This window comes from Phocoena sinus, chromosome 8 (assembly GCF_008692025.1).
Source record: "Phocoena sinus isolate mPhoSin1 chromosome 8, mPhoSin1.pri, whole genome shotgun sequence".
NCBI classification, from domain to species: Eukaryota; Metazoa; Chordata; class Mammalia; order Artiodactyla; family Phocoenidae; genus Phocoena; species Phocoena sinus.
In genome coordinates, this window is record NC_045770.1 from 40,564,139 (window position 1) to 40,580,637 (window position 16,499).

Genomic DNA, 16,499 nt, shown 5'->3' on the forward strand with positions numbered 1-16,499 from the left:
GGACTACTCTCAACGCCATTCACAAAATAAACACAGAATGGATTAAACATTTAAATGTAAGACCTGAAACCAAAGAACTCCTAGAAGGAAACATAGGCAGTATACTCATTTACACTGGTCTTAGTAATATCGTTTTTGGATCTGTCTCCTCAGGCAAGGGAAACAAAAGCAAAAATAAACAAGTGTGTTTACATCAAACTAAAAAGCTTTTGCACAGGGAAGGAAACTATAAACAAAATGAAAAGGCAGCTTAACAAATGGGAGAAGATATTTGTAAATGATACATCTGATAAGGGGTTAATATCCAAAATATATAAAGAACTGATACAACTCAACATCAAAAAATAAAACTGATTAAAAAATGTGGATGTCAATAGACATACAGATGACTAAAAGACATGAAAAGATGCTCAACATCACTAATCATCAAGGAAATGCAAATCAAAACCACAATGTGATTATCTGTTAACACCTGTTAGAAAGGCTATCATAAAAAAGACAGAAAATAACAAGTGTTGGTGAGGATGTGGAGAAAAGCAATGTTCGTGCACTACTGGGGGGAATATAAATTGGTACAGCCTCTAAGGAAAAAAATATGGAGGTTCCTCAAAAAATTAAAAACAGAACTGTCATATGATCCAGCAATTTCACATCTGGGTATTTACCTAAAGAAAACAAAAACACTAACTCAATAGCTAAGATACGGAAACAACCTAAATGTCTATCAATAGACAAATGGATAAAGAAGATGTGGTGTATATATACAATGGAATATTATTCAGCCATAATTTTAAAAAAATGAAATCTTGCTATTTGGGACAACAAGTGGATCTAGTGGATGGATCTAGAGGCTATTATGCTAACTGAAATAAGTCAGACTGAGAAGGACAAATACCATATAATCTCACTTATACGTGGAATCTAAAAAACAAAACAAAACAGACTCAAGGATACACAGAACAAACTGATGGTTGCCAGAGTGGAGGGCGTAAGGGTGGATGGGTGAAATAAGTGAAGGGGATTAAGAGGTACAAATCTCCAGGTATAAAATAAATAAGCAATGGGATGTACTAAACAGCATATGGAATATGGTCAATAATACTGAAATAACTTTATATGGGACAGATGGTTACTAGACGATTGTGATCATTTCATAATATATGCAAATGTTAAATCACTGTGAGGCACACCTGAAACCAACATATTTTATGTCAAGTACATTTCAATTAAAATAACCTTCCTGTATGAAGTAAAATGTTACATAAAATATATATGATTAAATGCTATTTTAATAAGTTCACATTGAAGGCTATACATCAATGGCATTCCATTTTATGATAGCCCATTAACAAATCTTTAGACATATATATTATATATGTGTATATATATATATATATATATATATGTGCTAAGTTCTCCAGATGTAATCAAATATCAAAAAGTGACTCTGCCTTTATGGAAAATATAATAAAATTGAGTAGGCTAAAGTAACATGTATGAAAAAATAGTAAATAATATAGATATGGTATAATTATGTGTTAAATTATGTTGCACCAAGTAGGAACTCTAATGTTTTCTGAATCAATGAATGTCAACAATTATTGGGATTGAGATCATCCAGAAAGTGAGATAAGACAAGGCTTCAGTGATCTTTTTAATGATATTAGAAATGATTTTCATGATAACTTATTCATGCTTCTTAGACTACAGGTGAGTCCCATAAATCCGCAAGTATTCATTGAGTCCTACACTATACCAAACCCTACATGAAGAAAAAGTATAAAACATAGTCCACTTCTTCCCTCAAGAAGTCTATGATTGATGAGACAAAACATACCCATACTAAATAATTAAAAAAATAAAAGAAGACAATTCTAAACTTAGTGCTAAACTGTTATAACTAAGTGCTAAAGAAAGTCAAAGACAGGAGAACTAAATGGGCCCTAGAGTAATGGGAAATGAATTTATGGAGGAAATAAAATTTAATCTAGTCCCTTAAGGGACTGGTAGGATTTTTTTTTTTTTTTTTCCAGTACGCGGGCCTCTCACTGTTGTGGCCTCTCGCATTGCGGAACACAGGCTCCGGACGCGCAGGCTCAGCGGCCATGGCTCACGGGCCCAGCCGCTCCGTGGCACGTGGGATCCTCCCGGACTGGGGCACGAACCCGTGTCCCCTGCATCGGCAGGCGGACTCTCAACCACTGCGCCACCAGGGAAGCCCGGGACTGGTAGGATTTAATAAAGAAAAGGGTATGTCTTTACTCTCGTAAAGTAAAGGAAAGGTGGAGGACATATAATAGGTTAATTAATTCATCATTCACTCATTCATTTATTCATTCACTCAACCAACAGAAGATTTTTTCAGTGCCTCCTATATTCAGGCACTATAGTAAGTGCTGAGGTACAATGGTGAACTAGGACCATAACTGCCCTCAGTGAGCCTACTGGTAAGGGAATGGGTAGCTGACAAGAAACAGGTAATTTTAATATTGTGGTATGATAGGTGTTAAGTAAAGGATGCTATGATGGCTTCGAGGAGGGACTCTTAACAGAGGAAAATCGGGGAAGATTTCGTATAACATGTAAAATTTATGTGGAGAGACTTGAAACATTAATAGGGCATGGCCATGTGAAGTAGGGAAAGGGGATTTTTAGGTAGAAGGAAAAGCATGTGCAAAGGCCTGGTAATAAGAAAGAACATGAGAAATGAGCATCACACACACAGATAAGAATAAGCTACTCTAGCTATAGTGGAGGCTTTGTGTAAGTCGCTACAGGGAAACAAAGTGGGTGAGCCAGATTAAGGAAGCCGTGGAATGTAAAGAGTTCTGACTTCCTATGAGAAATTGAGCACATGTTCTACAAGGAAAGCTTATGTAAAGAAAGCATATCTGGTCTGAGAAGTGCCCAACTTGGAAGCCATTCTATGATCCAGAAGAGATAACTGACATTATCTCTATCCTTTAAGAGAACGTACACAGCCAGAGAAGCAGAGGGCCAAGGCCAAATCTGAAGGATGAGTAGAGGAAGAAGGGTGAGGAGCCAGTGAAGAAAACAGAAGAAACAGAACCACGGGATATAATAACAGTTAATATCATGCACTTGGAGTTATCAAGCTATGTGATCTTGGGCAAATTACTTACAAGCTATGTGATCTTGGGCAAATTACTTAAAAACTTAAAGATTTCATTTCTTTTTCTGTGAAATGGGGATAATAATACCTACCCTACACACACGGTATAAGGATGTAGACACTAATGTATGTAAAGTATCCGGCAGAGGGCAAGGCATGTAGTAAACACCCAATGAACAGCAGCTCTTTGTTGTTATACAGTTCTACCAGTCTCCCTGACTTTTTATCTCTAGTCTCTGTTCATTATATTACCTTATCATGACTCATTCCCACTACTCTGTCTGGCTAATTATTCCTCAGATGCCTTTTCTGACTCCCAATACTGGGTTAGGTAACCCCTATACAGCCCCCTGCACTCTGCAATTTCCTATCACTCTTTAGCATAACTATCTAGTTAATTGTCTGTATCCACTAATGTATGTCTCCTTCCACTAATATTAAGCTCCATGAATTCAAGGATGTAGTCTGACTTACAATCCTAACATACTGCCTGACACATAGCAGACATTCAATAAGTATTTATAGAATGAATGAAAACATTCTGTGGTGATTGTGGCATGCGATAAATACAGAACAGAATAGAGAACCCAGAAATAAACCCATACATGTACAGTCAACTAATCTTTGACAAGGGCACCAAGAACACACCATGGGGAAAGGATGGTCTTTTCAATAAGTGTTGTTGGGAAAACTAGACGTTCACAAGCAAACAAATGAAACTAGACCTCTATCGTAGACTACTCACAAAAACTAACTCAAAATAGATTAAAGACTTAAATGTAGAACCTGAAGCTGTGAAACTCTTAGAAGAAAACACAAGGGAAACAGCTGTTTAACATGGGCCCTGGCAATGATATTTTGGATATAATACCAAAAGCACAGGCAACAAAAGCAAGAATAGACAAGTGGGACTACACCAAACTGAAAAGCTTCCTGCACGGCAAAGGAAACAATCAACAGAGTGAAGAGGCAACCTATGGAATGGGAGAAAATATTTGCCAACCATATATATGAAAAGGGGTTAATTTCCACAATGTATAACAAACTCATTCAACTTAACAGCAAAAATACGAACAATAAAAATTGGGCAAAGGGCCTGAATAGACATTTTTCTAAAGAAGACATACAAATGGCAAGAGACACATGAAAAACTTATTAACATCACTAATCATCAAGGAAATGCAAATCGAAACCGCAATGAGATATCACCTCACACCTGTTAGGATGGCTAGTATCAAAATGGCAAAAGATAACAAGTGTTGGTGAGAATGTGGAGCAAAGAGAACTCTTGTACACTGCTGATGGGAATATAAAGTGGAGAAGCCACTATGGAAAACTGTACGGAGGCTCCTGAAAAAATTAAAAATAGAACTACCATATGACCCAGCAATCCCACATCTGGGTATATATCTAAAGGAAATGAAATCAGTATTTTGAAGAGATATCTGCACTCCCATGTTCATTGCAGCATTGTTCACAATAGCTAAAATATGGAAACAACCTAAGTGTCTATGAATGGATGAATGGATACAGAAAATTCCACATAATGGAATATTACTCAGCCATGAAAAGAAGGAAATCCTGCCATTTGTGACAACATGGGTGAACCTGGAGGACATTATGCTAAGTGACATGATCCAGACAGAGAAAAACAAATGCTGTATGATTGCAGTTATATGTGGAATTTCTTTAAAAAGTCAAACTGATAGAAGCAGAGAGTAGAATGGTGGTTGCCAGGGGCTATCTGGGTGGGGGGGTGGAATGAGCAGATGTTGAATCAAAGAATACAAACTTTCATTTATAAGGTGAAAAACTTCAGGAGATCTAATGTACAGCATAATGACGATAGTTAATAATACTGTATTGTACACTGAGAATTAGCAAAGAGAGTAGATCTTAAGTGTTCTTACCACGTACACACACAAATGGTAACTATGTGAGTGAAGGATGTGTTAAATAATTTGTGGTAATCATTTCACAATGTATATATACATCAAATCGTCACATTGTATACTTTAAATATATACAATTTTACTTGTCAATTATATCTTAATAAATCTAGGGGGGAACAAAAGAAAGCTTTAAGAAACCAATGTGAAACTGACTAACTTCATTAAAACTTGAGTGCTAACTTCTCTGTGGGATATATATTTTCTAATATTCTTGTTTTGAGGAGTGAGGGAGACTTCGAAGTTGGCATCTTGCTGCATCTCCCCTGTACCATGTTTACTTCTAACCTTTTGCTCCTGAGCCAAGTGAGTGAGGCTCCTGTCGGGGAAAGCTGGTGAAGACTCCTTCCCTCCCTCAGAGCAAGCAGGGCCACGTAACCTAGGAGGGGCTTGGCTGGGTCATATTAGCCCTCTTGGGTGTGCCTGATCGTCCAGTTCTCAGAGACCAAGCCCACTCTATGACTGGCAGAGTGCATTTGAAGAGAAACATATAGGAAAACATTTCACAGCAAAATTGATGGGATGCAGCAAAAGCTATATCCAGAGGAACACATAGAGCTTTAAAAACCCTTACAATTAAAGAAAAAGATATAAAATTAAGAAATTCAGTATTTATCTTACGATATTAGACAAAGTACAACAAAACAAATCAGGAAGAGGAAATTAATAAAAGACAGTAATAATGAAATTAGGAAGAATAATAACAAATCCAAAGTCAATACTTTTAATACTAATAAAATAAGCAATGATTCTGTGTGCCAGACTTAAAAAAGAGAGAGAGTTAAACTATACAAACCTAGAATTAAGAAAGGAAACAAATACAAAATATAGAAGAGATGCAAAGAACTTTAGGATATTACTCCCTTTGGTAACAAGGAAACATACTGGAATGGGTAAAGATTTCCTAGAAAAATAAAAATGACCACAAACAACCTAAGAAGAAGTGAAATTTGAGTATACCAGGTACCCTGAAAGAGAATAGAAAGGTAATTGAAAATCTACTTCGCTGAAACTTCAGTTACATAAATATACATTCTTTTTTATATTCTTTTCCATTATGGTTTATCTTCACTGGTTCAACGTCCAGACAGTTTCATAGCTAAGCTCCTTCTAACCTTTAAAGAACTGTAATTCCAATATTATTTAAACCATGCTAGACTGCTCATAAATATGGAAAGCCCCCAATTTATGTTATAAAGCCAGCATAACTGTATAACAAGCAAGAAAAAAGAGAACTATACACAAATCTCATTTATACACACACATCTTTTTTTTTTTTTTTTTTTTTTTTTTTTGCAGTGTGCGGGTCTCTCACGTTGCGGAGCACAGGCTCCGGACGCGCAGGCTCAGCGGCCATGGCTCACAGGCCCAGCCGCTCCATGGCATGTGGGATCTTCCCGGACCGGGGCACGAACCTGTGTCCCCTAGCATCGCAGGCGGACTCTCAACCACTGTGCCACCGGGGAAGCCCATATACACACACATCTTAATTTCTAAATAAAATATTACCACATAGAATCCAGAAATATATCAAAACTGTTAGAGTATGACTGTGATATGTTGAAGTCCTAACCATTATTAATGCCGTAGAATGGGACTTTACTTGTAAACAGGATCTTTACTGAGGTAATCAAATAAAAAATGAGGTCATTAGGGTGGACCCTAATCCAATATGACAGGTATTCTATAAAAAAGGGAAATGTGGACACCGGGAAAGACATGCATAGAGGGAAGATGATATGAAGAAACAGAAAGAAGATGGCCATGTGAAGACAAAGCATTGGAGTGATGCATCTACAATCCAAGGATTGCCAAAGATTGTTGGCAAATCACTAGAGGCTATAAACAGGCAAGGATGAATCCTCCCACACAGCTTTCAGAGGGAGCATGGCCCTGTTGACACCTTGATTTTAGACTTCTAGCTTCCAGAACTATACAACAGTTTCTATTGTTTTAAGCCTTTGTGGTACTTTGTTATGACAGCACTAGAAAGTGAATACAATGACCAAGAAGGTTTATTCCAGGAATTCAAAGGTGGATCAATATCAGCAAATCTGTCAATCATAGTCTATTACACATCGACAAATTAATGGACAAAAACTACATGATGTCACATATGCTGAAAAGGCATTTGATAAAACCGGCAGCAAATCTTAAAAACCCTAATTAGGAATAGAAAGACAAAATAAAGACCATAAGTCAAGAATAAATATTATCCTAAACAGTAAAACTCTAAAACAATTTCATCAATTAGACAAATTTGTCAACAATCACTATTATTATTTAATATTCTCTTGGAAGTGCTAGCAAGTTCAATATGACAAAAATTACTGATATGAACAGGAGAAAGGAAGAGATACAGCTATTTTTGTTGAGACAACTGCATATCTCAAAAAACTTAAGAATCTCTAGTAAAATGCCTACTAAAATTAAAAGATAATTTGGCTTTTTTTTCTATATTAGCAGTAAGTTTTTAGATATGGAAAAAGGAAAATATTCTACTTACAATAGTGACAAGAATTATAAAATGCTTGAGAACAAATTTAAAAAGAAAGGCACAGAATTTATACAAAGATGATTGTAAGGTCTTATTGAAGAGCATAAAATAAGAGATGAAGAAATGGAAAGCCATGCCATATTCTTGGATGGCAAATTTTACTATTATAAAAATGCCAATTCTTTCAAAGATAATATATAAACTTAATTCAATTCCAAATAGAATCCAACAGGAAATTATCAGGAGAAACTGGATTAATTGAGCTTAATATTTATATAAAAATTTAAATCGGATCCCTGTTTTATATCACACGCAAAAGTGTAATTCAAATGGATTAAAGACTTAGATGAAGAATATAAAAATCTTTGAATAAACTATATGTATTGTCTAGAAGTTGGAAGAACCATGTTACACAAGGAAGGAAATTCAGATGCTATAAACAAAAGGATGTACATGTTTGACAAATAAAAGTTAAAAATTTTTTGTATGATAAAAAGATATCATAAATAAAATTAGAAACAACAACTTTAGAAAAACGCTGTTATAAATTGACAAGATTGCCCAAAGAAAATGAGTTTGAGCTTTGCTCGAGAAAAACGAGCAAAGAATATAACTAATTTATAGTACATTGTCAATAAATACACAAAAATATGCTTACTGTAGTCAGGGAAATGCAAATTACACTACTACTGAGATATCACTTTACACCCATCAGACCGACAAAAATATAAAAGAGCAATAACACCTGTTATTGCCACTAAGGATGAAAGAAAAGGGTACTCTCATACAGAGATGGCAGAAATATGATTCAACAAATATTTTAAAATTAAAACATATTCTTTGAATCGGCAATTCCATTCTCAGAAAGCTATTCCGAGATGTATGTACAAGGATGATTTTGACAGTATTGTGTATCTGTGTAAAAATCTAGAAACAGTTATTAATTATGAATGAATTACAGTTGACCCTTGAACAACAGGGGTTTGAACTGTGTGGGCCCACTATACATGGATTTTTTTCACTAAATACGTACCACAGTACTACAAGACCCACAGTTGGTTGAATCCTCAGATATGCAGAAGGGCTGACTATAAAGTTATGTACAGACTTTTGACTGCATGGAGTCAGCACCCTTGACCCCTGCGTTATTCAAGGGTCAACCATAATTCTGAAAAAATAGCTGAATAACTTTTGATACATTCACATCATGGGATATTATTAAGCTACTCTATACAATCAAATAAGACCTAAACTTGTTGACATAGGATCTGCAGAGGATACAAGACACAGAGAAGTGTGTAAAATCGAAACCATTTAAAAAAAAAAATTAAAACCACTAAATAGGTATATGACTACACACACACACAAACATATATGAGAAAACACAAAATGATACATACTGAATAGTTAACGTGCTATCTGGTGGATGGGTTATGAGGTGGCTAGAGAAATGGAGGAAAGGGGAAGGGGAGAAGCAAGAGAAAAAGAGAGACTGCACTAAAATCACTAGTGTGTAAGTTACCCTTCAATTCATTAAAATTTGTATATACCTTACATGACTATATATACATTTATTTTTTCTAAGAAATTAAGAAAAATAAAAAGGTGTTTCTCTCCTGACTTGTAGAGATGTCCGTGATACATAGTCAAAAGGCAGTTTAGAATAATGTATATATTACACATGTATTTCTGTAAAACAACACTCAGCTCATCCCTCCTAAGTGCGTACACCAGCAAGGAAAAAGTTAAAGAAGGCTACACACTAGCTGGTTAGCACTGAATATCTCTGGAGTCCAAACTGGGATTGGGGATAGGAGCAGAGATAATTAGCTTCTTCTTTACACATCTTCACGTGTTTTATTTCTTGAAAAAATGAAAACCAATAAATGAACAAAGCCAAATGCCTACAGGAGCCAGAGTGAAGCAGGCTTAGTTGGGGGCTGTGACGAACTGTGAATACACAGCTTTTTTAGTTTTAGTTGTGAATGCACAACTAAAAACATCCAGAATGGGGGCTTCCCTGGTGGCGCAGTGGTTGAGAGTCCACCTGCCGATGCAGCGGACACGGGTTCGTGCCCCAGTCCAGGAAGATCCCACATGCCGCAGAGCGGCTGGGCCCGTGAGCCATGGCCGCTGAGCCTGCGCGTCCGGAGCCTGTGCTCTGCAACGAGAGAGGCCACAACAGTGAGAGGCCCGTGTACCGCAAAAAAAAAAAAAAAAAAAAAAATCCAGATTGAAATGTAAAAAATTAACATAAAAACCATATATTTGAGAGAGAAAAAGACACAGATGAGGGCAGGATTCTAAATAACGTTTTCGTGTGTCCAGTTTAGAAAAAAAAGTCCTTGTGTTAAACAGATTTTCTGTAACAGACAGGGAAATCACACATACTTTACTTTTTATCTATTTATACTCCAATCACAGGATCCATAACAAGGCCGAAAGAAGAATGCAGAATGCTTCTATTCTTTGATGCTAGAATACAGACTATTAGGAGAACAAGGACATACTATCACAGAAATATAGTATCATCATAGGCAGAACACGCTTTGACATAAATTGTAGCAATATTTTTCTGGATCTGTCTCCTAAAGCAAAGGAAATAAAAGCAAAAAAAACACAAATGAGACCTAATTAAACTTAAAAGCTTTTGCATAACAAAGGAAACCATCAACAAAATGAGAAGACAACCTACTGAATGGGAGAAAATATTTGCAAATGATATGACCAATAAGGGTTAATATCAAAAACAGCTCATACACTCAACATCAAAAAAACAAACAACCCGATTAAAAAATAGGCAGAAGAACTGAATAGACATTTTTCCAACGAGGACATTCAGATGGCCAACAGGCACATGAAAAAATGCTCAACATTCTTAATCATCAGAGAAATGCAAATTAAAACCACAATGAGATATCACCTCACACCTGTTGGAATGGCTCTCATCAAAAAGAACACAAATAACAAATGTTGGTGAGAATGTGGAGAAAAGGAACTGTCACACACTGTTGATGGGAATGTAAATTGGTGCAGTCACTGTGGAAAACAGTATGGAGGTTTTTCAGAAAACTAAAAATAGAAATACCATATGACCCAGCAATTTCATTCACGGGTATGTATCTGAGAAAAACAAAAAACACTGATTCAAAAAGATATATGCACCCCAATGTTCACAGCAGCATTATTTACAATTGCCAAGATACAGAAGCAACCTAAGTGTCCACCAACAGATGAATGGATAAAGATGATGTGGTACACACACACACACACACACACACACACACACACACACACAATGGAGTACTACTCAGCCATAAAAAAGAATGAAATTTTGCCATGTGCAACAACATGGATGGACTTGGAGGGTATTATGCTAAGTGAAATAAGTCAGAGAAAGACAAATACTGTATGATATCACTTATATGTATAATCTAAAAAATACAACAAACTGGTGAACATAACAAAAAAGAAAGAGATTCACAGATATAGAGATAGGGCTAGGGGATTAAGAGGTACAAACTATCATGTATAAAATAAACTATGAGGATATATTGTATAACACAGGGACTATAGCCAATATTTTATAACTATAAATAGTGTATAACCTTTAAAATTGTGAGTCACTATGTAGTATACCTGTAACTTATATAATATTGTAAATCAACTATACTTCAATTAAAAAAGCAAAAATAAAATACTGACAAAAAAAGAAATACAGTATCCTGGCTTAAGAAAGGACCTTGGAAAATGCCCGATCCAACTTCCTCACTTTACAGCTGAGGAACGTGAGGCCAGGTTAAGCGACTGCCGTACTCAATTCCCTCCATTCCCTGCATGGCAGAAAATTATTTTATCTCAGAATTTTCACTCAGAGCAAATAAATGGTAGACAAGTAACAATGGTATTTCATTAGTTCAATAAATAAAAGTTCTTCTATTTTACATGTAAAAAACCAACCCTCAACTGTTATATTAAACATTTGAAATGAAAGGCACAGAACCTGTTTAAGTTGCCTTGTGTAAACCTGTAAAGACACTGCTTGAAACCACACGGTCAGTCCTCAATCATTCGCTGATCCATCCTATTTATTCAACCAGCATTCACTGAACACCGTCTATACTCCTGACGCTGGGAGGTACTCTTGACACACACATTAGTGAGGCACAGTCTTTGTTCACCATCCAGTGGGGAAGTGATAAGCTATGAAACAAGTTGGACCCAAAATACAAACCAAGTGTAGATGGAATGATTTATTCTGACTGGAGTTTCAGGAGCAGCTTCATCAAGGGGAAAGTTGACACATGAGTCAGGCCATGTAGGATGTAGGATTCCAGAGGCAACAGCAAGAGCACAAGCAAGGAAGTAGTGTGTTTGAGGAAATGATCAGAATTGAGCCCAACGCAAGAAAAGAACAAGGGAGAAAACTAGAAATTCACATGGTCTAGCCTGAGGATAAAAGTAAATTCAATCTAAGTGCAAGATAATTTGCCACCCCATCTCCTGCATGCCTGACATGTGGGAAGCATTCAGTAAAGAATGTCTGGGTAAATCCTGACCAACTAAGTAATCTCTCTGTTCAAGTTACTGAATGATTTCAGCATATTACCATGTACCGTCCAGGGTCTAAATCTCCCATCATGCCTTTCAGGTGTGTGTTTTCAGTTCTGACAGCTTTATCTCTCTTATCTGAGACCTGAAAGGAGATTAGTAGTTAAAAGTGAATGTAAAATTCATAATAAAAGTTCACAATTCTATGAAAATTAATTTTATTTTGTTAATGTAAATATTTTCAAAGTGTAGTGAAGGGAAACACTTCTTAGGCAGGATCATCATAAATCAGGTATTTTCATTCAGTTCTCAGATCTTTAGCAGGCCCCATTTTACCCTCCTTTTCTGATTGGTGCTAAATTAAAAATAGATACTTACAATAATGATTCATTATACTTTTCTATTCCAAAATTCCATTTCTCACTTCTATTTTTTTATGGTATGCAAATTACCATCAGAAAAATTACAGTTTTAAAAACATGCTTGGATAATAGTGTCCGTTAAATTTGTTCATGACCTGATTAATTTTTACAGTATGCAAATATGATTTCATGTTTAATTTTGTTCTTCTTGATACTTCTGCCAAATTTCCTTCTTTTTTGTGACAACTTCATTTTGTCTCCTCATTTATTTTTTCCCCCTAATTTCTTCTACTTAAGAGCGCTTAGACATAGCATTTGCCCTTTTATTTATCTAGGGCTCATTTCCATATAAAACACTTCCCTTAAAAAGGTTTACTTTTGTAAATTACAAAATATATTCTCCTTGACAAAAATCTAAAAATATAGAAGAATGTAAAGGTGAAAATAAAAATCATTCATGATCCAACTACCCAGATCACTGTTAACACCTGTAAAAATATCATTTCCTTTACAGGTGCAACCAATGCTATTGTCCTATCTATGCTGTTTTCCTGTAATATTATACAAATTAATCACAGTTTAAAGCTTATAATTGGGCAAAGGCAGAATCTTTTCTTGTTTTTACAATATTCAGGATTGAAATAGCCCTGTTATTTATGAAGTAACCCTCATATGCCTAGAAAATTATTGAATGGTGCTCTCAAAAACCCTATTTGGTGGTGAGATGAATTGGGAGATTGGGATTGACATATATACACTGATATGTATAAAATAGCTAACAAATAAGAACTTGCTGTATAAAAATGAATAAATAAAATAAAATTTAAAAATCCCTCTATATTTGGGGTAAAAACACTGAGAAACCCTATACTTTCAGTAGCAGGCCACCAATTTGATGATGAGTATGGGACTGAGGGAATTTCAAAATGAATAGGAGGGGAGGGAGGGAGGGAAGACTTAGAAGTCACTTGCAGTATTTTAACAGTAGAACGTTATAATGGCTGTTTTTCCCCATGAACCACGCTACGCATTGAGTGAATGTTCAGTAAATATGAACTAATCTTTGTGTTTCATGTCCATTTTTTAAAACTCTAAAATAAAGGTATGAAATGTCCAAGAAAAACTGGAGTAGAAGCTTTTTTTAAGATACAAATGTTAATAGAAGAGAACTATGGAAAACAAATTCAGGAAGAAACCTTTGACCAGAGCATGCTGTGGGAGGTGATCAGAATATGGGTCACTAGAAAATGTTAGCATGAGATTTAAAGAAATTTTCTTGTGCTGTCACTTGTTTCCCTGGTTCTTGTTTGATGACACTTTGCATTATCTCACCAAGGTTTTATGTGACTCCACAAAGCATTCCTGTGCTGTTAGTCTCAGAAACAATACAAGAAATACAACCCTTTTATTAATCAATAAGGAAGGCGACTATTTGCACTGAGCAAGAGTGACCTGGACAGGTGCTTCCTGCCGCTTGCATACCTGTTGTTTCACCAACATTTTCTCTTTTATTTCTAACTCCATTTTTAACCGTCTTTCCAGAAATGCAGCTTTCTTCATGATAGTTGCTATAGTGATTTCCTTCTGATGAAGCTCCTCTGTTAGGTCAGAGATTTCATTCCTCATTCTTTCCTGCTCAGAGCTATGGTACTCTTCCTCCTGACAGAGTTGGCTTCTTATCTGCAGCAGCTGTTTTCCAGAAAATAGTAACAAATCCTTTATACAGCAGCTGAAAAGTTTTATTAGCCATGTTCGGTCTTCCCATCCTATCTTAAAACTTTGCCAGACCTCACTTGACCCTCCTTTTCTGATCAATGCTAAATGAAAAAGATACTTACAATAATGGTTCATTTACTTTTTCCTTCCAATTTCAAAATTTTGTTTTCACTTCTATTTTCTATTGTATATAAGTCCTCACCAACTACTGATACCACTTTAATGACGACTTTGACAGGAAGGTGAGGAAAGTATTATCAAGCACTTTCCCCCCAGCTTCATTGAGGTATAATTGCTATACAAAAACTGTACATAGTTCGTGGATAAAATTTGGTGAGTTTGGACATACACTTGTGTTACTATCACCATAATCAAGAAAATAAACATGACCATTACCCCTAAAAGTTTCTTTGTGTCCCTTTGTTGTTTTAATTTTGTGTACGTGTGGTAAGAATACTTAACTCAAGCTCTACCTTTTTAACACATTTTTAAGTGCACAATACCTTATTGTTTACTGTTGCACTGTGTTGTACAGCAGACTGTGGAACTCACTCATCTCGTGTAACTTACTTGATACCCATTAAACCACCACCCCGGACTTGGTGCCATGGAAGAGCTCTGGACCCACAGCGCAGAGGCTGATGAACCATATTTTAGGGAGAAAATAATTGGCTAAGAGAGGTTAAGTGACCTGCTCAAATTCATAAAACTATTAACTGGCAGAGTTAGGTCTAGAACTTAGTACTGTTGGATCTAAATTCAGTGCTTTTTGGGACTAAATCATGCTGTACTATTTGCGACTGAACACTATGTTTTTTAGAATCTTGCTACAATAAATTTCAAACTTAAAGTGTCCATCAAAAAGCAACACCTACATTTCTTAAGCCGGTGGAGTCTCATATTCTTAACTTTAGCTAAACCTTCCACGGTAGAAACCTCTGGATCACCCTGGACTCCTCCCGTCCCTCATCCTCCCAAATCAAGTCAGGTAGCAAATTCTGTCCCTTCTGTTTCAACCTCTCTTAAACCTCACCTCTGCTTTCCATTCCTACTACCACTGTCTTAGTCCAGCCTCCTCCCATCTTTCTAGAAATCTTTCACTCTCTCTAATTCTTGAGGTTCAGAGATAAAGTATGTAATTACCGGCCTCAAAAAAAAAAAAAAATCACAGTCCATCGGGGGAAACAGGAAAATAAACAGTTAGAACACAGTGTAGCAACTGATATCAGCAGTATGTAGTGGAGTAGGGCTTACTCCAGCCTGGGGATGCCAGGATAGGATTCCCAGAGGAAGGGACATCGCACTGAATACTGAAGGATGAGTGGAAGCCAGATGGAAGAGAGTGATGGAGGTGAGCTCCCAGGCAACGAATGCAGTGAAGGAGAGGGGTCAGAGGGAGAAGGCACACTCAGTGAACCAAAAGGAGTTTGGAGTGGCTGGGACTTGGCGCATTGTGAGAAGTAAGGCTGGACAGTTAAGGAGGGGCCATTCACAAAGAGATTTATATGAATTTACCCCTCGGAACTTACTTCAAAAACTTTTTTTCCATTTCATCTTTAAACATCTATATCTCTAAAAGAATAGCGGTGTGCTCTCTCTCTTTTCTAACATAACCAGAATACCATTATAATGTCTTAAAAATATTAACAACAATTCCTCGATATCATACAATATCCAGGCACTATCAAATTTAAAATTATATCAGAAGTGTAATGAATGGTTTTCAGGTTTGCTTATTTGAATTGAGATCTAAATATGGTCCACACATTGAGACTGGCACCTATCTTCTTTTTTTTTTTCCGGTACGCGGGCCTCTCACTGTTGTGGCCTCTCCCGTTGCAGAGCACAGGCTCCGGACACGCAGGCTCAGCGGCCATGGCTCATGGGTCCAGCCGCTCCGCGGCACGTGGGATCTTCCCGGACCGGGGCACGAACCCATGTCCTCTGCATCGGCAGGCGGACTCAACCACTGCGCCACCAGGGAAGCCCCTGGCACCTATCTTTTTAAAGCCGCTCTTTGTGCATGCATGTGTGTGTGCACGTGTGTGTGTGTGTGTTCTGAGTACTCTGCATACATCGTCTTATTTAATCACCACAATCTCTATATTCCAGAGCAGAAAATTAAGATACATAACTGTTCACAGTCACATTCTTGGTGACAGGCAGTCCGATTCCAGGTCCTTACCCATTGTTCTATGTAACCTCTGTGAGCATAGCCCTAGAATGTGGTTCCCACATTGGAAAAAAGCCAGAGTGGGATGACCTAACATGGAAAGTTCTCAGGTCAGTAA

General features: G+C 36.7%; 1 protein-coding gene across 5 annotated transcripts in view; it reads right to left on the reverse strand.

Annotated features, from left to right (window-relative positions):
• DEUP1 (deuterosome assembly protein 1) overlaps positions 1–16,499 on the reverse strand; it is a 233,610-nt gene that overhangs the window by 30,722 nt on the left and 186,389 nt on the right. For all 5 annotated transcript variants that reach the window (XM_032639856.1, XM_032639855.1, XM_032639858.1 and 2 more), the window contains 2 exons: positions 13,975–14,181; positions 12,189–12,275 (listed from right to left, as the gene is read on the reverse strand). In XM_032639856.1, the coding sequence (XP_032495747.1) occupies positions 12,189–12,275; positions 13,975–14,181 (294 nt within the window). The remainder of the gene's footprint in view (positions 1–12,188; positions 12,276–13,974; positions 14,182–16,499) is intronic.